At 37.1% G+C, this 23702-nt stretch overlaps 1 protein-coding gene and 1 pseudogene across 1 annotated transcript; one reads left to right on the plus strand and one right to left on the minus strand.

The window, feature by feature from the left end:
* The first annotated feature begins 3990 nt into the window (after positions 1-3990).
* On the plus strand, positions 3991-4901 carry LOC110315487 (annotated as a pseudogene).
* Positions 4902-16655: 11754 nt separating this feature from the next.
* On the minus strand, positions 16656-17576 carry LOC110315485 (vomeronasal type-1 receptor 4-like). Its single transcript, XM_021189527.1, has one exon. The coding sequence runs from the start codon at positions 17574-17576 to the stop codon at positions 16656-16658; it is 921 nt and encodes a 306-aa protein (XP_021045186.1).
* Between the last annotated feature and the right edge of the window lie 6126 nt (positions 17577-23702).

Genomic DNA, 23702 nt, shown 5'->3' on the forward strand with positions numbered 1-23702 from the left:
TACAGTGAAACATCCTTTGGCTATACACCCTGGACTGGTGGAGTTGTATCTTCATGTAGATTGAGTCTTGGTTTTCTGTGGAACTACCACATTGATTTCCATTTTGGATGTACTGGTTTGCACTCTCACCAGCAAGAGAGGAGTGTTCCATTGCTCCATAGCCTCTTCAGTGTGAACTGTCACGTAGGTTTTTTATCTTAGACTTCCTAGCAGCTGTAAGATTGAATTTCAGAATATTTTGATTTGTTTTTCTCTAATAATTAAGAACGAACATTTATTTAAGTGCCTTTTTTGACTTTTGAGATTCCTCTTTTGAGAATTCTATTTAGATCTCTACTACATTTTAAATTGGATTATGTGGATCTTTGGTGATCTAGTTTCTTGAGCTCTTTATTTATTTTGACAATCGTTCTTCTGTCAGATGTGGAGTTAGTGAAGATATTTTCCCATTCTGTAGGCTACCATTCTGTCCTATTGGATCTGACCTTTGCCTTCCTTAAGCTACTAGTTTTCATGAGATCCTGCTTCTGAATTACTGACCTTACTGTCTGTGCTACAGGTGTTCTTTTCAGTAAGTCATCTCTGATGTCTATTTGCTCAAGGATATTTACCCAACTTTCTCCTCTACCAGGTTTAGGGTATGTAATTTTATGTTGAAGTCTTTGATTTCTGTGGACTTGAATTTTGTGCCTGGTAATTACCATGCATCTATTTGCATTCTTCTAGAAGAAGATAATCAGTTAGAAAATTATATTTGTTGCAGGTGTTTTGTTTTTTTTATTGAGTAATTTTGTACTCTTACTCAAAAATCATGTCTGTAGCTATGTGGATTTACATCTGGGTGATTGATATGACTCCAATAAGCAACCCAACTGTTTTCATGCCAGTGCATGCAGTGCAATTTTTATTACAATTTCTCAGTAGTGCAGCTTACAATCAGAGATAGTGATATGTCCAAAAGATCTCTGCATGTACAGGATTGTATAAGCTATCTTGGTTTTATGTTCATTTGTTTTTCTATTTGAGGTTGAGTATTGTTCTTCAATCTGTAAAGAATTGCATTGTAATTTTGATGGGAATTGTGTTGCAGCCATAAATTGCTTTTGGTAAGATGGCCATTTTAGTATGTTCATCCTACTGACAAACAACCATTGTAGTACATTTTGTCTTCTCATATCTTTTCTGATAAGGATTTTTAAAAACTTGAAATTCTTGTCATATAGGTCTTTTACTTGCTTTGTTAGACTTACCCTAAAATATATTATCTTTGTGGCTCTAACCTTCCATTTACCTCTCCTTCCATTTACCTTCTTTTCTTTACAAAGAACATGACCCTCTCATTGATATTAATCCCCTTTGGCTATCAAGTTGCAATAGGACTAGCCTCATTTTCTTCTATTGAGATTAGACAACACAGCCCAGTTAGAGAAAAGGATTCTAAAACCATGCAACAGAGTCAGAGATAAACCCTGATCCTCCTCTTAGACTCATACATGAGAATCAAGCTTCACATCACTTAAGTGTGTGTTGAAGGCCATCTTCCATCCCTAGATGCTCTCTGGTAAGTGCTTCAGTCTCTGTGACCCCATATGAGCTCAGGTTATTTGACTCCATAAGTTTTTTCTTGTAGTGTACTTGACCTATCTGGGTCCTTCAAATCTTCCTTCCTGTCTTCTAAAAGGTTCTGCAAGCTCAAACTAACTTTTTGCTGTGGGTCTCTACATGTGCTTCCATCAGCTTCTGGGATAGATGCAATTTTGATGTTCTATCAGGTGATTTCTGTATCCTCTCTAGTCTTTGGCCTGAATGCCCTGTGTTTTAGTGAGCAGAGGGGCTTCAATAGAAGGTCTTGGATGTGGGTCTTACAGTCTGAGTGATCTACTGGCATTTTGGATGCCAATGTTGCCTCTGGGCTCCCAATTACCCATGTGTCCTGTGGTGTTCCAAGAACATTTTGGATCTCCAAGAATGTGGACGGGCAAGTGGAGTTTATGATAAAGATTAAAATTGAGTTTTTAGGAAGGATGTTGTCACTGGGAAAGCTCTGGCCTATGGAAAAAATGCTGGAGTGTGGGGTAGAAAAGCTCTTGAATTATTTTTTACAATATAGAAATTTTCTTTGCTTCTTAGAGGGTATCATATAAGTATACAATGCACTTTATTTATGTTCATCCTTTGGCTTATCCTCCTAAGTCCTCTTGGTCTAACTTCACATTTCGAAAATCTCCAAAGTTCATGAACTCAATTTTTAACCTATGAACCAATTTCTACTATTCCTATAGTCATGTGTGTATGGTTTCCCATTGTGCCTAACTTACCTACTAAAGGCAGCACTCTTATATATGATGACCTTCACAAACCCAGATGCCATGACCTGTTAATTGATTGTCCATTATAGCTTGGGTCTCTTAAAGCCCTCCCCCATGGGAGAATGTTGACTGGCCTAGTATTGTGTGTGTGTGTGTGTGTGTGTGTGTGTGTGTGTGTGTGTGTGTGTGTGATGCAGGCAACCAAATCTGTTTTGAGTTCCTGAGTGTAGTGGTCTTATCATCACCAGGAGATATTTCTCTGATCATCTTTCACAACTGGATCTTTAAGTTTTTCCTTTCTATTAACAATGATGTTACCTCAATCTTTGTTGAAGGACATGATAACATATCACATCTGTAACTGGGCATGGCAGAGTCATTTATTCTCTACAGTTTGCTAAGATTCATAAACACATTCACAGCACAAAAAATTACTCTGATGAGTTGTTAATGTCACACTTATTTATGGCTATAGATCAAATAGTTTAAAGAGTACATTGATTTTCTGTCCACTTAGAAACCTTAAACTATTCATTATTGATGGGCCTGTGAAGAAACCTACAGTTGACTACTGGCCTGATCTGCAGCACTTCCTGAAAAGCAGTGTTTCTCAATCTGTGTGTCACAACAATTGGAGAACATGTATTTACTCTAGTGTAAAATTTCACAAAATTTGTAGAACCTGAAAGGAAGATGAATGTTGAGGGAAAAAGGAGGAAGGAGAGAAAATTGCATCCACAGATTACAGTACCTATATTCAAGCAGTAGCTTAGTCAATTCAAGGAGACAATGCAGGTATATGGGCAACAAAGATGGGGAACCTATGGTCAACCTACTGATGTCATCTATACTCACCCTCAGACAACTGTCTTCTATGGGCAAACTGAACTTCCAATGGACAACCTCCCACTGGTTATACCACTTCAATGGCCCCCCAGTCATACAGCCAGTTAGTCCAAGGATATGGCACTGATGCTTATGGTTCCACCACTGCTACAGTCACCAAAATTCAAGTGTCTTCTGCAGCTCAGTCTGCATATGGCACTCAGCCTGCCTACCAAGCTCACAGCCAGCAGTCAGCAGCCACCACATCTACAACACCACAAGATGGTAACAAGCTGTCTGAGACTAGTAAATTTCAATGTTGCATAAGGGGATTATAATGAATCCAGTCTAGGATATGGACACAGTAACTACAGTTATTCCCAGGTACCTGGGAGCTACCCAATGCAGCCAATCACTGCACTGCATCTTATCCTTCTACCAGCTACTCCTGTGTTCAGCTGAGTTCCTATGATCAGAGCAGTTACTTTCAGCAGAACACTGATGGGAAGCCAAGGAGCTATGGGCACCAGAGTAGCTGTGGTCAATAACGCAGCTATGGGAAGCAGCCTCTCATTAGTTACCTCCTCAGACTGGATCCTATAGCCAGACTCCAAGTCAATATATATGACAGAGCAAGAGCTATGGGCAGCAGAGTTCATTCCTACAGAATCACTCCAGGAGCATGGGTATTTATGGGCAGAAGTCTGAAGAATTTTCTGGACCAGAGCATGAGTTGCCTTGATAATAGGTGCAGAGTAAGAAAAGAATTAGATCATGGAGGCATGAGCAGAGGTGGGCATGGAGGAGGACATGGTGGAATGGGCAGCACTAGGGAGCAAGGTCACTTAAATAAGCCATGAATGAAGGACCAGGTCCTGATCTAGGCATCCCTATAGATCCCAATGAAGACTCTGACAATAGTGCAATTAATGTGCATGGATAAAATAGCAATGTGGTTCTGTATCATCTGGCAGACTTCTTTAGGAAGTGTTGGTTGCCAAGATGAAGAAGAGAAATGGACAACCTAGGACTCATATCTATCTCTGTAAGGACACAAGAAAGCTTAAAGGTGATGCCACAGTGTCCTATGAAGATCCACCAAGAGCCAAGGTTTCTGTGGAATGGTTTGATGGGAAAGATTTTCAAGGAAGTAAACTTAAAGATTCTCTTACCTGAAAGAAGCTTACAATAAACAGCATGCAGGGTGGCATGTCACCATGTGAGGGCAGAGGGATATCACCACCCCTTTGGGGAGGTTCTGGTGGCACAGTAGATCCTTAGGGACCCATGATTTTCATGGGAGGTCCTGGAGGACACAGGAAGTTTCCACCTAGGAGGGCTCCAACGCTACAGAGAGAACCCCTCTGGAGGATGAAAGGTACAGCACCAGGCTGCAGACTCTCAGTGTCCCAATCCAGACTGTGGAAACTGAAATTTTACCTGGAGAAGAGAATGCAACCGGTGTAAGGCCTCTAATCCCAAAGGCTTCATCCTCCCTCCGTTTCCACCTCTGGGTGGTGATTGTAGATGAGGTGAGAAAGAGGTGGATTCATGGACCTTGTTTGCCCTGGAGAAATATTCAGAAGTAGCAGAAGTGGAGGTAGAGCAGGCTTCTGAGGTAGCCTCAGCATGGACCAAGTTGGCTTTGTTGGAGGAACACAAAGTAGTCCTGGGGGGGGGGGGAGAGGGCTCCTTGGACCTAGAATGGAACAGTTGGGAGGAAGAAGAGGCCGTCAAAGAGGACCTGGGAAAATGGATAAAGGCTAGCACCTTTAGTAATGCAAAGACCAGCCCTTCTAGAGACCTGCAGAGCTTTGTTGATGACAAGCTTTATTTTTTAAACAGGAAAATATTTAAAATTTTTAATTCCATATTTAGAATGTTTATGACAATATGATTATTTCCTTGTCCATTCTTTAGTATTTTCACCATTTGTGAAGAAATATTAAAACAAGTTAAATAGTTTAAAAAAAAGAAAAGAAAAAAATCTACATTCATATACATTTTTGTTGTTACAATGGTAGTTTTCCTACTGGCTAGTGCCTTAGTTCCTAATAGTATCAGAAATCTATGTATTCCATTACTAATGAACCATGGACTGAGAATCATCACTATAGATCAAGTCCCAAATTCAACCACAAAAATGCTGTGTACCACAACAATAGGTATTCTACCAATGTAGCAAAAATGGTAGTATGTTACTAAAATGGACATTGGTGAAGTTCACTGTGTATAAAACTCAGTAACTTTACCCTTCCAACATCTTGAATGCACTCAGGTACTGTAAATTTTACCCAACAGTGCAGAATTGTCTTGGCCAATACTAACTTGATTTTTCATGTCCCATCACCAAAGTTTTGGTATTGTCAGGAAGAAGGACTTGCTGAAGATTATCAACATTCAAGTTGATAATCATGACCAATGACAGAAGTGTGTATTATTTTGGGTGTCTCTAGATACTCAGAACTAATACTCAAGAGTAGGAAACCCACATAAGACTTTTAAGTCAGCAACTTGTGGTTTCTGAGATAAATTTAATGCTCTGTTAAGAATAAGCCCAAAGAAATACTCACCCAGACAAGCATACAGAAAAACTCCATTTGAACACTCAGTCATCCATAGTGTCATTCACTCCTGTCCACCCTCATCTATTTCTGCAGTTTATAGGATGTCAAGTAGTTTCCTGAAATGATTGAGCTCCCTCACAGAAGCAGATGAGAGTGAGGAGGGTATAGAGCTTTGTGGAGGGGAAACTGAAAAGGGAGTATCATGTGAAATGTAAATAAATATAATAACTAATAAAAAGAAAATAATTATATTTTACAATAAAAATATACACACCATGTGCATTAATGTTTGAGAGTTTGCATATATATATATATATATATATATATATATATGGATGGATATATGTATGTATGAATGTATTTATGTGCATTTTTATACAAATGTATCATGGTTGGTTGTGTGTTGGGAATTTTACATTAATACTGGTATATATGAATTTATCTCCTCATAATAAATTATTCATTTAACAGATACCTGGATTATTTTATCCTTAAAATTATAGACTTTCATTTAAAAGTTAATTTTTAATTTTTTAATTATTTTTAACTTTTTACAGTTCAGTCACTGCCCCCTTCTTGATCTCTCTCCTTCCTTGGTTCCTCATCCCATTCCTCTTCACCCCTATCTCCAAGAGAATGTCTTCTCCAACCCATACCAGGCCTCTCCACTACCTCTCTCAAGAGTTAGATGACTCTTCTCCCACTGAGGCCAGACCAGGCAGTCCTCTGCTGTATATGTGTCCAGGTATATGCTCATGTATGCTATCTGGTTGTTGGCTCAGTGGCTGAGTTATCTGAGGTGTCCTAGTTAGTTGAGACTGCTGGTCTTCCTATGGGGTAACTCTTCTTCTCAGCTTTTTCTAGCTTTTCCTAACTCAACCACAGGGTTCTCCAACTTCAGTTGAATGATTGAGTATAAGTGTCTGCATCTGTCTCAGTCAGCTGCTTTTTGGTTCTCTCAGAGGAATACCATACTGTTTTGTGTAAGCATACCATAGCAGCAGTAATACTGTCATGCCTTGGAGCCTCCCTTGAAATAGAACCCAAGTTGGGCAGATCACTGGACTGCCTTCCATTAGTCTCTTCTACATTTTTTACCTGTAGTTTTTAGACAGGTAGAATTCTATATCATAGTTTCTGACACAAAAACTATGGGATGGCAACCCAAATCCTTCCCCTTGATGCACTGTCTTTCTTCTTGAGGTGAACTCTACAGAGTTCTGTATTCCCACTGTTGGGCATTTCATCTAACTTCTCTCCATTTGAATTCTGAGCATCTCTTACCTCCCAGGGCTCTGGTACTTTCTAGAGCATCTCGCCACATTTCACCCTCCGAAGTTCCATATTTCCATTCATTCTGGTGGCCCACAGTACTTCTCTCCTGCCTCTCCCCAACCCCATAGCTGATCATGTTGCTCTTTTCCCCTACTCATGATTTCTCCCACTCAGTTCCCTCCTTCTCTCTGCCTCCTGTGATAGCATTCTTCTCCCTCCCAAGCAGGATTGAAACATCCTCACTTGGACTGCTCTGTTTGTTAACCTTCAGTTCTGTGGACTGTATCATAGATATTCTATATTTCTTTGATTAATATTCATACATACCATGAATGTCCTTTTGGGTCTCAGTTACCTCATTCAGGATGACATTTTCTAATTTCTTCTATTTCCCTACAAAACTCATGATGTTCTAGTTTTCAATAGATCCATTGTATTCCATTGTGGAAATGAACCATATTTTCTATATACATTCCTTGGTTGAGGGGCATCAAGGTTGTTTTCAGCTTCTGACTATTATGAGAACAGCTTTTATGATCACATTTGAGCAAGTATCTTTGTGGTATGATGGATATTTTTGAGTAAATATCAAGGGAATGTATAACTGAGTCTTGCAGTAGATCTCTTTCCAATTTTCTTCACTATTTCATGAATTTAGCTTAATTAATACATTCATCACTATAATTGTATGTATATAGGTCACTGAATGAAAATTATTTAAGTGACTTTTCTTTATAAATAAATTTTGTATCTTTTTTCAGTGAAAATGGAAAAACTGGATATGATTACTCAAGTTTAATATTTTATTTAGATGTGGCAGTAGACACTTTTAATTTAGGAATCAAAAGACAGAGGCACATATATCTATGAATTTGTTGTTACTCTGGTCTATACAGGCAGTTCCAACAATGTTAGACCTATACAAAGACAAACCCATTATAAAAAATCAAAAAAAAAATAGAATAATATGTGTTTTTTAAAATAAATTTAATGAATTTCATTCAATTTTCAAAGACAGAATGACTAATATATGCCATTATCTGTAAAATACCATGAAACATTTCAAACTAAATCAAGAGAAATGATAGAAATATTTGAAAGGCATAGTTGTGATGAGTAAAGAGGAAAAGAAAACACTTGTAAAATTTATCCTATCTTTAAACCAGTGTATATCTGGGAGGTTACATATGAGTGTGATTGCCAGGGGCAGAAGCTTGTCATCTCCTATAGGTTATTTTTAGACAGCTGTAAACCACCAGTAGGAGCTAGGAAGTAACTGATACAAAGTAACAGGAGTATGGAGTTGAATTGCACCCTGAATATGGAAACGTTTCCTATGAAGAGTCATATGTGTCCACTATGTGGGCAGAGATGGGTTCCAAATCACCAGAAATTATTATACAAAAATGAGGGGATCATTACGTACTTGATAAAAACGATGTTAGTTAAAATAATTAACATAAATGAGAACTGAAGTTAAAGCAACTTATTATATGAAGGAAAAAAAACTGAATGCAGAAGCCACAGGAAAGTAAAATATTTCAGAGGCTATAAAACTGTTGGTTTTCTTCAATAAAAATTGGAATGATAGTTTCCAAGTTGCAATTGTAGTATTACTGAATCTTGCACTTGCTGTGTCATCAACTCTTTTTTTTGTTGTTGTTTTTGTTTTTGTTTTTGTTTTTCGAGACAGGGTTTCTCTGTGTAGCCCTGGCTGTCCTGGAACTCACTTTGTAGACCAGGCTGGCCTCGAACTCAGAAATCCGCCTGCCTCTGCCTCCGGAGTGCTGGGATTAAAGGCCTGTGCCACCACGCCCGGCCTGTGTGTCATCAACTCTTGTTCATCACAATAACAAATGTTATATTGTGAGTTGGGAACCTGAGAAGGTAAAAAGCTACACAGGAATGATCGATATTGAATAAGGAAAAAGGAGGAGTTAGAAATTCCAGACCAATGTCCTGCTGAGTCTCAGCATTTCTCAGGAAGAATCACAGGAAGACTCATTTACTTCTTTCTTGAATGCTTGATGTAACTGTGTGATCAAACCTTCAGATATCTTAAATGACATTGTGTACAATAGCTATTCACCTGCACAATGGAATTATATCTATATCCCCTTACCAGGTACAAAAATTAATGTTAAATTATTCTAAATGACATATGAAAAACTCCCAAAGTGAAATATTAGAAACACAAGAAAGAGGTAGAGGCATTACACTAATAGACAGCAATATAAGAAAAATTAACAAGTGAACTTCAGGAAATTAAAAGATTTCTGCACATTGAAGAAAACTATCAACCAAGAGTGGATAAAAGGTACAGAATAGGAGAAAAACTTTGACTTCTGTATTTCATTCAGGAGATTAAAAACTAGAATAAAGGGAAATACAGATCCGATAAACAATCTGAGCACAAAATTTCCAGCAAAGAAAAAGTTAATAAAATGAGCCAGGGTTTCTTTAAAAACAAGGCACTTAATATGCAGTAAATGGTTTCTTAATGTATTCCTATAGAGGAAATATAAATTACAAATAATTTGAGACTACATTGTTCCACTTAGAATTATTAACACCAAGAGCACAGAGCAGAACAAATACGGACTACAGTGTGGAAAGACAGAATCCTCATTCTTTAACGTTAAGTGTTTCAGTATTTCCTTCATAGTACAAATAAGGATTTCTCACTAAACGAAAAATGGGATTACAATATAAAACAGCAATATATTTTCTGGGCATATACCCAAGGGACTATATGTTCTACCATATAGAAACTGCACAACCATGTTGATTTAGTTCTGCATACTTTTATCAGCAGAGAAATGATATTCATTAGCAGATAATAAAAGTATGGAAAAAACACACAGCAGAATTTTGTTTATCTGTGAAAGAAAAGAATATCATGAAAATTTCAAGGATCTGATGTACTTTCAACAATTGTGTCAGTGTGTGTCTAAGCTTTCCTTTTTTCTTAAATTTAATTTTTTACTTATTAACTTTACACCCTGCTCGCTGCTCGCCTTCCAAAAATATATTTCCATAATTCCTCCAAACCCTTTTTAACTGATCAGCTGGGGTTACTTCTGGGTATCCCCCCATCATGGCACTTCAAGTCTTTGCAAGACTAGCCACACCCTCTTCTACCAAAGCCTGGCAAGGAAGACTAGCAAGAACATTACCCATGTATAGGCAACAGCTTTTGGGATAGGCCCCATTCCAGATCCCAGGAACCCACATATAGTCTATGTTGTACATCTGTTACATATATGCCTAGGTCCAGCTCATATACATTCTTTGGTTGGTGGTTTAGACTCTGAAAGCCCCGACAAAGATTTGAGGGTTATTCTGTTCCAAACAAGAATGTGAATCACAATATTGTATTTCAAGGTCAAGAAAAAGTGGCTATAGGCTATGAAACCCAAAATGAGGTAAAATAAAACATGGAAAAAAAGAGTTGTTGAGTAATCAATGTGAGTGGAGTAGGACAAATTAAAGAGAAAGGATAATGAAGCATCTATAAACTTGTAAGAGTGTATTTGGGGAATGGAGGCAAAAGTATAAGACAAGAGGGAAAAATAAATTTGTTCAAAACTGGTATACAGAAATCTAATACTATGTATACTAATTTAAAATTTAAAATACAAAGCAATTTTTTTAAGACTATGGTTTCTTAGTGAATTTTTCTATATATATTTTGGCAGTTTTCAAAGTCAATGCAAGTCACACTTGATACTTAACATTGCCAAGGTTATCCGTAGCTTATTTGACCTGAGCTTTGAAACCAGTGACTTAATGCAATAAAGATGATAACTCTGCCACTGAACTACATTTCCTCACTCTTTTATGAACTTTATATCATTTTGACAATCTGCAGATCATATTTGTAATCTATATTTCTTTGTAATACAGTTGTGCTGTCATCTGTGCATTAGAAAGTGTCACATTTGTTTTCCTGCCATTTTAACTTGAATAACATGGCATAAATGTTCACATTTTTCTTTATAGATATATTTTAAATTGTAATAATTTCTCTGCCAAAAGCAATACATTTGTACTTTTATGCATTATTAATTTTGTTGCCTTTACAAATACTGTTCTATAGGACGTTCTTATGTTACACAAAACCTATTCGTATAAATAGCTTTTTTGCCAATTTTTTAAGAATTAAAGGGTTTTTTATTATTATTATTTTCTTTATTTACATAACAAATGCTATCCTGAAAGTTCCCTAAACCACCCCCCCCGCCCCTGCTCCCCTACCCACCCACTCCCACTACTTGGCCCAGGCCTTGCCTTGTGCTGGGTCATATAAAGTTTGCAAGACCAAGGGGCCTCTCTTCCCAGTGATGGCCAATTAGGNCATCTTCTGCTACATATGCAGCTAGAGACACAAGCTCGGGGGTACTGGTTAGTTCATATTGTTGTTCCACCTACAGGGGTGCAGCTCCATTCAGCTTCTTGGGTTCTTTCTCTAGCTCCTCCATTGGGGACCCTGTGTTCCATCCAATAGCTGGCTGTGAGCATCTAATTCAGTGTTTGCCAGGCACTGGCATAGCCTCACAAGAGGCCGCTATATCAGGGTCCCTTCAGCAGAATCTTGCTAGCATGTGCATTAGTATCTAGGTTTGGTGGCTGATGATGGATGGATTCCCAGATGGGGTAGTCTCTGGATAGTCCATCCTTTCATCTTAGCTCTAAATTTTGTCTCTGTACCTATATCCTTTCATGAGTGTTTGTTACTTATTCTAAGGAGAAATGAAGTATCCATACGATGGTCATCGTTCTTGGTTTTCTTGTGTTTTGCATAATGTATCTTGGGTATTCTAAGTTTCTGGGCTAATATCCGCTTACCCAATTTTTTATTAGGAATTTTCTTCATTTACATTTCAAATTCTATCCTGAAAGTCACCTATACCCTTCCCCCATGCTTGTTCCCCTTCCCACCCACTCCCACTTCTTGGCCCTGGTGTTTCCCTGTACTGGGGCTTATAAAGTTTGTAAGACCAAGGGGCCTCTATTCACCATGATGGCCAACTATGCCATCTTCTGCTACATATGCACCAAGCCTGACCTCAAGCTGTACTAAGAGCAATTGTGTTAAAAACTGCATGCTACTGGTATAGGGACAGACAAGTAGACCAATGGAATATAATTGAAGACCCAGAAATGAATCCACACACATATGGTCACTTGATCTTTGACAAGGAAGCCAAAACCATCCAGTGGAAAAAAGACAGCATTTTCAACAAATGCTGGTAGCTAATCCGGCAGTTATCATGCAGAAGAATGCAAATTGATGCATTCTTATCTCCTTGTACAAAACTCAAGTCTAAGTGGATCAATGAACTCTACATGAAACCAGAGACTGTGAAACTTATAGAGGAGAAAGTGGGGGAAAGCCTCGAAGATATGGGCACAGGGGAAAAATTCCTGAACAGAACAGCAAGGGCTTATGCAATATGATCAAGAATCGACAAATAGAACCTCATAAAATCACAAAGCTTCTGTAGGGCAAAAGACACTGTCAATAAGACAAAAAGGCCACCAACATATTGGGAAAGGATTTTTTACCAATCCTAAATATAATAGGGAACCAATTTCCAATATATACAAAGAACTCAAGAAGCTGTACTCCAGAAAATCAAATAACTCCATTAAAAAATGACTGAGAAGCACCTGAAAAAATATTTAACATCCTTAATCATCAGGGAAATGCAAATCAAAACAACCCTGAGATTCTACCTCACACCAATCAGAATGGCTAAGATGAAAAGTTCAAGTGACAGCAGATTCTGGCCGGGATGTGGAGAAAGAGGAACACTCCTCCACTGCTGGTGGGATTGCCAGTGCCTGGCAAATACAGAAGTGGATGCTCACAGTCATCTTTTGGATGGAACACAGGGCCCCAATGGAGAATCTAGAGAAAGTACCCAAGGAGTTGCAGGGGTCTACTAACCTATAGGTGGAACAACAATATGAAGTAACCAGTACCCCCAGACCTTGTGTCTCTAGCTGCATATGTAGAAAAAGATGGCCTAGTCAGCCATCATAAGGAAGAGAGGCCCCTTGGTCTTTTAAACTTTACATGCCCCAGTACAGGGGAATGCCAATGCCAAGAAGTGAGAGTGGGTGGGTAGGGGAGAAAGGCAGGGGGAAGATCTAGGGGATTTTCGGATAGCAATTAAAATGTAAATGAAGGAAATATCTAATAAATAATTGGGAAATATTAATTAGTTTTAAATAAATAAATAAATGGTAAAAAAGAATGAGCACAAAAACACTCATTTGGTTATGCCATTTTAATTTCTACCCAGATCACAGTCATCACATCATGATAATAAAACATCATGATTCCTCCAAAAGAAATATATATCCTTCTTTCTGTGGAAAGAGAGTAGACTCTCTTTCTCTCTGTCTTTCTTTTATTGTGCTTCAGACTCCTCTATATGCCCCCTACCCTCTTTTTTCTTCCAGTATGCTATTGAATGTGCCATATGTGAGAACCCAGGATCAGAATCCTTGTGAGATAGTAGCAAATTCCAATACAACCATGCTGTAATAGTCTGAGATGTCCCATATTCACACCCAGGCCTTGTAGATTCTGAACATCACCCTTTCCCTTCCATATTGTTTGCTGAGAGGAGTGCTTTTCAACTCAAGTCTAGATCCACAACACCATCTATGTAAGAGACTGAGAAAACATTCTACCAATCACATGCCAGTGTAAATGTGTCCACATCACAATACAAGTGCAATTAAGTCATTTGTAGTAATTATTAAGAATCCATCTCTGTGAGCTCAAAGCGTCACAGGCAGGCATATAAAGGCACAAAGAGCTAATGCTAAGAACATGAATTTGGTTCCTGGCTTTGATGAATGTGGGACAACTGCATGCCTTTTCCAATGTCCAGACATCTTTGAGAATTTCTGTAAAATCTGAAGAACAAGTAAGCTGATAGGCATGAAGGAAAAATATGCATTGGATGGTCTTTCTCTTCCTTTCTTCAAACCACATTTTCTAAAAGCAAGATTAAAATTAATTTTTACTGTGAAATTTTGTCACTCATTCCTTATGGTGTAGTCCTTGATGTATTGCCAATCAAATTTACATAGGTAGTAAATGTATAGCCTCTTATTTGGGGTTACTTAGCACTGAAATTCCTTGTAACTGGATTTTAATATACAAGTATTTATTAAGACTTAAGAACAGATTGTGACAATTGGAGGATTTTAAAAAGACAATATTTTCATGAATTCTTTAAATGTCACACATGGATACAATTCACTTAGATTTTATACACCAAATCTTGCCAGTCTTTTCAAGTCCTGTAAATCTATGTCCATATTCCCAAACTTGCCTAACTTCATATATTGTATTTCTTATAATCCACCAAGTCAATTTCTGGTATAGTTATAGTCAGAGGTGTGCTATGTTATTCACTGGTTCTTGGCTGACCTAATATGGCCACAGCATTATCACAAACTTCCTCTTCCTTGCAAGAATACATTAACTCTCCAGAGCTTCCAGCTATGCCTGGTCAGTCTTGAACACCTCCTTCATGCTATAATGTCACCTAATCTAGTACTAAGTGCATATTTTATGCAGGCAAAAAGAGCTGTTGTGAGTTCATGAGTGCAATGCTCCTTTCATAGGCAGCAGACAGAATTTTTGTCTAATCCACCCTCACATCTAGCACTTTGAATTTTTCCTTATTTACCATGATATTACCTAAACTTTTGATGTGGGCATTACAGAGTCACTCATTCTATTCACTTTACTCTTTGTGATAATCACCTTCCTAGCACACCGAAAATTCTCTGATAAGTTCTGATTGTTGCACTAATCTCTGGATATAGGAATAAGAACTTGGAGGGTTACTTGACACTGGGTTGATTTATCAAAATAATGCCATTCATTGTAATCATGGGGTCTGTGGTGACCCCCATCATGAATTCCTGGCCCAATTTCCAGCCCAGGATTCCTTGAGAAAAGTGGTTCTCAATCTGTCGGTAGCAACCACTGGAGAAAATGTATTTGTTCATGTCTTAGAAATTTGCGGCTATAAATTTATTTTCTGTTTGTATACCTATAATTTTGCTTCTGAGCAGTGACTCAATTCCTAAGATCTCAGGAAATAGTGTTTATCGATGGCTACATCTTCTAGGTTGAAAACTGCTACTAGAGAGCAAGCTTCAAATGCAACCAGAAAGTTGCTGGTTACCCCAATAATAATTGTGCTACCAATGTAACAATGGAAGTACCTTACTAGAATTATCATTGTTTAAGTGCACTGTGTTCACAGCTGGGTACAACTATTAATTTCTTCTTTCAAAATCCTGAATGCTTCTCAGGTGGTTTGAAGTGCACCTAGCAGGGATAAACCATCTTGGTCAAAATGAACTTAACATGCAATGCCCTGTGTCTAAATAAGGTGGTCTTTTCAGCAAGAGGGTCTTGCCATAAATTTATGGTTGGAAAATAAGAGCAATGACAATATCTCTATTGCGTGTGGGAATTAAAATCACTCAGACCTGAAAAACGGGGAGGCATGTCACACTGGGCTTTTAAGGTACCAAACTCTGACTTCGGAGATGAGCATAATTCTCTGTATAGGATAACCCCAGTAAACACTCAAACAAACAGCCATATACAGAGCTGCCATGCTGCCTTTTCAACATTCTTGCTACTTGTACTTCTGCCTACACCATACCCGGTCAACCTTGTTCACTTCCCCATATAATACAAAGGCATGTAGTTTTCTGAAATGATTAAAATATATCATGAACATAAATATTTGGTGATTTACATACACATATATTTATCTGAATATATATATATATATATATGTATGTATATATATATATATATATATATATACATGAATGTATGTCTCTATGCATATGTGTGTATACAAATGTATACTTATTGATGCTGAGTTCAGACTTTTACAGCAATTGTGGTATATATTAATTTATCTCCTCAGGATTAATTATGCAACTTAAAGTTGGGAATCACGTGCCATTTTGTCCTTAAAAATATAACATTAATTGAAAGATCAATTTTCATTGTTTTTAAATCATATGTATGGGTGTCAGGTTGACAGTATGTTCAAGTGATGGCTATTCTTCAATGTAAATATTAATGTGTATGTGCTTCAGAGAAAGTCAACGGAGTGCAGAAGACCCACTTTGAATCTACATGATGTCAAAGTGTAGACTAACACTGGTGTAGAGTCTTAATGAATATTACCCCATCTTAAAAAATGGTAAACAATAAACAACAGATGGGAATCCAGTGAATCCAACATACTTGTCTTGTGTCTGTGGGCAGCAAACATGCATTTTGTTTCTCTATATACATCTAGGTACACATACACAAAACTAAAATTTAAAAATATCCTCAAAATATTCAAGTCTGGACACATGATTGCTCTTTCACAAGTCCCAGGATTTATTTTCATCATGCAGGAGTGGCTAAAAGCTAACAGTAATCTCAGCCATATGGAGTACAATGCCCTCTTAAAGACTGCCAGATATTGTGCACATGATGTAAACAGACATAATACAGAAAACAGGAAAATGAAGATACACACAGAAATACACATAGATGCAGCACAAACACACACACTCAGTGTGTGTGTGTTTATGTTACATTAAGATCTCATGTCAAACTTGGAGGAAGCTATTTCTTAAAAAAGTAGGGTGAAAACAGTCTGGAAATGGGCTTCATATTGCTGAGAAGAACAAAGGGACAAAATATGGGAAAACATATTTCTAGGAATGTAAATACACTTACTCCCCATAGCATTGGATATTTGGAGTAGGTTGTAAAGATGACCACAATAGAAGAGAATGAGTAAGAGATGATAAATGTGCACACCAGGATGAGGATTGTTTGGGTAGCTCTGTTTTCTGGTGATTGTTTTAGGAAGTACTGAGCCTTATGAATATGTCTCACTTGTCTCTTGTGTCTGTAGAGGATAATCGTCATGGAGACACTTGAGCAGGCCATGAGACCCAGGCACAGTCCATCAGAGAAGCATAGTAAAAACATATACAGTGCAGTTGCAAAATTGCCTGATGCAAACCATGAGCAGTAGGCATAGCTCATCATGTTAGTCACATTTTTCTTGTAACTGGGGCCTGACACTCTTGCTGGAGTCAAGATGTTTAGAAAAACTTGCACAAGCCAACTGACTGAACAGGAAGGACCAATGTACTTGATGGCTCTTTGTTTAAGCATCAGCACTTTGGAGTTATTAGGGCTGATTGTGATTGCTTGAAAGCAACTCAGTAGGCACATTGCATAAAGCGACATCCCCCTTGTTATTCTGTATATATACACTATCAATTTACATCCAGTATCATCCAGGAAATATTTAAATCCATAATCTGCCAGTGTCTGTGGAATACCTCTTGAGATGATAGACAAGCAGTTGGCAAAGGTCAAGTGCTCTATAATCAGGTCTTTGGGCATTAAATTCTTTCCAGTGAACATCAAAATCACATAATAAAATAGTATTGAAGAATTGCCAAGCATCCCCACTGTAATCTGGGAGAATAGAAAAATTCCCATTGCAACATTTTCAGAAGCCATTTTCATCCCTGTGAAAAATGTTAAGACATTTGTTATGGCCACAAAACCCTAGAAATACATTGTCATTGTGCATTTTTAATGATGTTAGCTAAAATAATATAAACATCTCATTATTGCATTTATCTAGAATTTTTATTAAAGAAGAGCATCCAAAGCTTTGCTATTTACTAAAGTAAATAAATTATTTATATGTTTTATTTTGGATATGTTTACTGAAGGATAGTGTTTTACTGGACAAGGTGTTACATGACCTTCAAGGTAGCAATCAGGAGATAGAGGCAGACAGACATTTGGACTTATGGCTAAACTGGTCTGCTGAGTTATTTTCAGAGCTTCACAAATTAACACTCAATCTTCAAACCCCAAGTAAATGATTAGTGTCCTCACTGCTTTTGACTAAACAAAATGATTTGGGTTCAGTTTTCTTAAAAAAAGAAATTTTAAGATCTGCCATTATTTCTGAAATTTCTTAAAGTTCGCTTAGTTTCTATGTATTACAATGGTAAATACTGAACCCCAAGGTCTGGTTGTCCTCAGGGACAAGAGAATCCTCATGTACACCAAGTAATGCTATATGACTCTGCTTCTTAATTAAAAACTGTTGGTTGGTTCAAGATGCTGACAACCCCCACACATTGATCTGGCTTCTTATTGAGCTTCATGTGATCTGTGAATTATATCTTTGGTATTTCAAGCTTTTGGGCTAATATGCACTTATTCCTGAGTGCATACCATGTATGTTCTTTTGTGATTGGGTCACATCAATCAGGATATTTTCTAGTTCCACCACTTGCATAAAATTTTCATAAAGTCATTGTTTTTAATAGCACAGTACTACTCTATTGTGTAAATGTATCACATTTTCTATATCCATTCCTCTGTTGAAGGACATCTGTGTTCTTTCCAGCTTCTGGCTATTATAAATAAGGCTTCTATGAACATAGAGGAGCATGTGTCCTTGTTATATGTTGGAGAATCTTTTGGGTATATGCCCAGGAGAGGTATAGCTGGGTCCTCAGGTAGTACTATGTCCAATTTTCTGAAGAACCCCCAGACTTATTTTCAGAGTGGCTGTACCAGTTTGCAATTGCACCAACAACGGGGGAATGTTCCTCTATCTCCACATCTTTGCCAACATCTGCTGTCATTTGAGTTTTTTATCTTAGCCATTCTGACTGGTGTGAGGTGGAATCTCAGTGATGTTTTGATTTCCATTTCCCTGATGCCTAAGGATGTTGAACATTTCTTTAGGTGCTTTTTGGGCATTTGATATTCTTCAGTTGAGAATTCTTTGTTTAGTTCTGTACCCCGTTTTTTAATTGGGTTATTTGATTCTCTGGAGTCTAACGTTTTGAGTTCTTTGTATATATTTGGGATATAGGATTGGTAAAGATCTTTTCCCAATCTATTGTCCTATTAACAGTGTCCTTTGCTTTACAGAAGCTTTGTAATGTTATGAGGTCTTGTTTGTCTATTTTTGACCTTAGAGCATTAGCCATTGGTGTTCTGTTCAGGAAATTTTTCCCTGTGCCCAAATATTTGCAGTTCTTCTCCATGGGAGGAAATACATAGACAAAGAAAGAAAGGCCATCCAGAGACTGCCCCATCTGGGGATCCATCCCATATACAGTCACCAAACCTAGCCACTATTGAGGATGCCAACAAGAACCTGCTGACAGGAGCCTNATATAGCTATCTCCTGAGAGGTTCTGCCAGAGCCTGAAAAATACAGAGACAGATGCTCACAGCCAACCATTGGACTGAGCACAGGGTCCCCAACAGAGGAGGTAGAGCAAATCCTGAAGGAGCTGAAGGGGTTTGCAATCCCATAAGAAGAGCCATAATATCAACCAACCAGATACTCCAGAGCTCCCAGGGACTAAACCACCAGCCAAAGAGTACACATGGAATGACCCATGACTAGCCACATATGTAGCAGAGGATGGCCTTGTAGGGCATCAATGGGAGGAGAGGCCCTTGGTCCTGGGAAGGCTGGATACTCCATGTAGAGAAATGCCAGTGCAGGGAGGTGGGCATGAGTGGGTGTGTAGTGGAAAATCCTCTTAGAAGTTGAGGAAGCAGGGTTGGGATAGGGGGTTTCAATGGGGAAACAGGGAAAGGAAAGAGCATTTGAAATGTAAATAATGAAAATATCCAATAAAAGAAAATAAAAATATATAAAAAAGAAGTCTTTAATAAAGACAACTGCAAATCATCAGAAAAAAAAAAAGATGCTTACAGCAAAAAACATGTAGGTGGAGGTTTGAGTTTCAAGGCCTAGGGCCTGAGTAGGCCCATGTGGAAAGAGAAAGAAGATGGACAAAAGAGAAGATGCTACAGTGGCAAAGACTGTGCAAATTGACTATGCATGTTGGTCAGTATGAGTAAGAATTGCTCAGATGAAATATGGCAACTCATATTTCAGGGTTATTGGCAGGGAAGTAGACATATTAGCATAGAAGGTAGATATCTGCCAAGCCCTAGTATTGATTAAGGCATATTATAATTATAAAAGTTTTGTGTCTTTTATCTGAGAACTGCATGGTCAAAGGTATGATAGAAACCCCCAATTGAGATTAATTATTTTATTGAATGGTTCATAAAAATTAGAAATCAAAATTCATCAATAAAAACAAGAGAAACTGCTTGAAAATCCAATTTAGAGTGGTTAAATATTCAGACTATATAAAGTATATTTTGTTTTAATATGTATTTGGTTTTTAATTATGTATGTGCTGGAGTTGGTTGCATGTGAGTGTGAGTACCAATAGGGGCTAGATTGTTGGGACATGAGCCACAGATAGGACCAAGGAACTAAACTCACATCCAAAGAAATAGCAGCATGAACTCTAAAAAAAAAACTGGCTTATCTATCAATTATAAATTCATTGAGAAAAAAAACTGACAGGAAAAAATAGAGAGAAGAGCTGCTAAACTTTCATATCGCAGTGAGTTTGTGTCTAGTTAAAAATGTTTAGGAGTTTATTGATGCACTCCTCAGGATCGTTAGAATATAGGATCATATCAGTTACAAACCTGTATCATGTGACTTCTTTATTATTTGTATGTCTTTGTTGCTTTCTCTTATTTTATGGCCCTAGATTATATACTAAGTATTTTATTGAATATGAATGATGAGGAGAGACACTCTGCTGCTATTTCTCATTTTAGAGGACATATTCCTTTTTAAAATGCAGTATAATATATGTTGTATCCTATACATAGCTTTGATCACATTGAGATAAGACCATTGTAGCTCATATATTTGTTTTATTTTATTTTATCTTATTTTATTTATTTTATTTCATTTTGTGGGTATAGATGTTCTACCTGTAGGTATGTCTGTGCACTGCATATGCGTGTGTAGGGCCTGTAAAGTACAGAAGAAGGTAGATCCCTTGTTACTGGAGTTACAAATGGTTGTGAGCCACACTGTAGGTTCTGGGTCTTGAAACTAGGTCCTCTGGAAGAACAGCCAGAACTCATACACTAAGCTACCTTTCCAGGCTCTCCATATGCAATTATTAATTTATCCTATTAATAGCAGAAATAGAGGAAACTTCTCCCCAGTGGGAAAGAGCATTCCCTAGTTTTTATTCTGGGGTGATATACATTTGTGAATTTTTATGTTTTAATTTTGATTGAAAATTTACTATAGAATACTGTAAGGGAAGGAACTTATGTGTTAGACTGAATAATCTATACTTTAGCAAATTTTCAGTAATATAATAAAATACCAGGACAAATGAAACTTTAAAAAAAAAAACTGGCTTATCTCTCTATTCTACAAAAGTGTTTGAAACTACACTGAAAAAACTAAGTTAAGAGATTTATCATAAATAATTCAGGTATCCAAAATGTGTGCAAAATAATATCAATATCACAAATAATTAAGGGAATACAATTAGGATATGCAAACCAAAGCTGCAAAAAGAGACCATCATATACTGTATAAACAGGTAATATTTTAAAAACTTGACATAAATAAGAGCAGGATTTAAAGCTGCTGAGCTTAGGGTGAAGAAAGAACTCCAGTACAGACTATTGAAAAGTAAAATGTGGTAGTAACTATACAAACTAGAATTGTTTTTATTTAATAAACTGACCAGTCATTACCAAGTTCCAATTGTAGTGTTGCAAGGATCTGTAGACCTGAAGGTATCAAAAGCCACCCAGAGAATGGCTAATTTTGAATAAAAAGGATAAAGGAGGGTTCTGAGTTTTCTTGTGACCGCCCTACTGAGTCTCAGTAGTTTTGTGGAAGAACATAAAAAGACAAGATAATTTCTTTTTTGAATGTTTGATGGTCAGAACTTCTGACGTTTAAAGACTCTGTGTAAAATGAATATTCACTTGCATAAAATATGGAATATGTTTCTATCCTCTCCAGTTGCATAAAGTTAATGTTAAATTATTCAAAAGCTGAAATGCTAAATCTGTCCGTGGAAAATGATAGTAGTACATGATTTATGTAGAGGCAACAGGATGCAATAGCATAGACAATGAACGACAAATTAAGGAGTGAAACTGCATGAAACTAAATGTCTTCTGTACATTAAAAGAAAGTAATAACTGAGAGAGGGTAAAAGCTTCAAAATTGGAGAAAAATGTTTCTACTTCAAACAGGAGCTGAATGCCTAGAATGAATAAAGGAAAATAAAGAAATAAATAAAATAAACCATATCCCCACAAACTTTCCAGTTAACAAACAGGTTAAGGAAATAGGCAGAGTTTTGTTTTGTTTTGTTTTGTTTTTAACAGAAGTAACATACATATGTAGTATAGTGCTTTTTTGCAAGTGTTCAACATATTTAGCTTTTGGGAAAATGAAAATTACAACTACTTTCAGACTCCATTACACACCTTAAAATAGTTATCATCAAGAGACCATAACAAGCAGTGATGCTGGTGTGCCGAAATGTAATCATCATTCTTTACTGGTGGGAGGACAAAGTTCTACATGTATTTTTGAAATAAATATAAAGATTTATCAAGAAATTAAAAATAGAATTACTCTGTAACACAGCTATATGGGCTATGTTCAATAGAATAAATAGTGCATAGCTCCTACTTATTCTGGGCTATATGAACAGGACTCTTATATTCTACCACTGTCATGCTTAAACATCCACATAAGCTGCTGCTTCATTCACAACAGCAAAGAAATGATGACCATCCTAGTTTTTAATCGTCAGATAATGGATGTACGGTAACTTTCCACAATGGAACTATGTTCTACTGTAAAAAAAAAAAAANAAAANAAAANAAAATCAGGAATATTCAGGAACTAGATAGAATGGCAATCAATCCAGCAAGGTGGCAGAATTCGGCCATCATTGGAAGAGAGGCACCTTGGTCTTGCAAACTATATATGCCCCAGTACAAGGGAATGCCAGAGCCAAGAAGTGGGAGTTGGTGGGTAGGGGAGCAGGGGCGGGAGGAGGGTATAGGGAACTTTTGGGATAGCATTTGAAATGTAAATAAAGAAAATATCTAATAAAAAATAAAAAATAAATAAAAAAGAAAGTGTCACATGTTGTTTGTCAAAGAGGCGGGAGGAGGGTATAGGGAACTTTTGGGATAGCATTTGAAATGTAAATAAAGAAAATATCTAATAAAAAATAAAAAATAAATAAAAAAGAAAGTGTCACATGTTGTTTGTCAAAGAGGAACATGTCCATATAAACCTAAGTGGAGAGAAAAGTGTTTATGGGCTATGAAAACTGGAAGGAGATCATGGTGAGGAATCAAGGGGAGGTAATAAATAAAGCATATGTGGACAAAAAAAAAGTGAATAGGATTTAGAAGTACAAGCAGTTATTGGGGGGATTTGAGACAAAATCTAGAAGAAGAGAAACAAAAATAAAATTTTTAGAAACATCATAATGAAATACAAAATTGAAAGATCACTCCCCCAAAAAGAAAAAAATATAATTGTTTTGTGGTAATTTTTTGACATTGAACATGACAAAGTGCTATGACCAGTTTTATTGCTCTTTGATTCAGTCAGACTTTTTTAACTAAAGTGATCAACTACCAAAACCTGAAAACTAATATAATAAGGACCAGCTGGCCTCTTCAGCAGGTGAAAGTACTCTCTGAAAAGCCCTATGGGTCCCACATAGTGAAAGG

Source organism: Mus pahari, unplaced genomic scaffold (assembly GCF_900095145.1).
Source record: "Mus pahari unplaced genomic scaffold, PAHARI_EIJ_v1.1 scaffold_6210_1, whole genome shotgun sequence".
Lineage (NCBI taxonomy): Eukaryota > Metazoa > Chordata > Mammalia > Rodentia > Muridae > Mus > Mus pahari.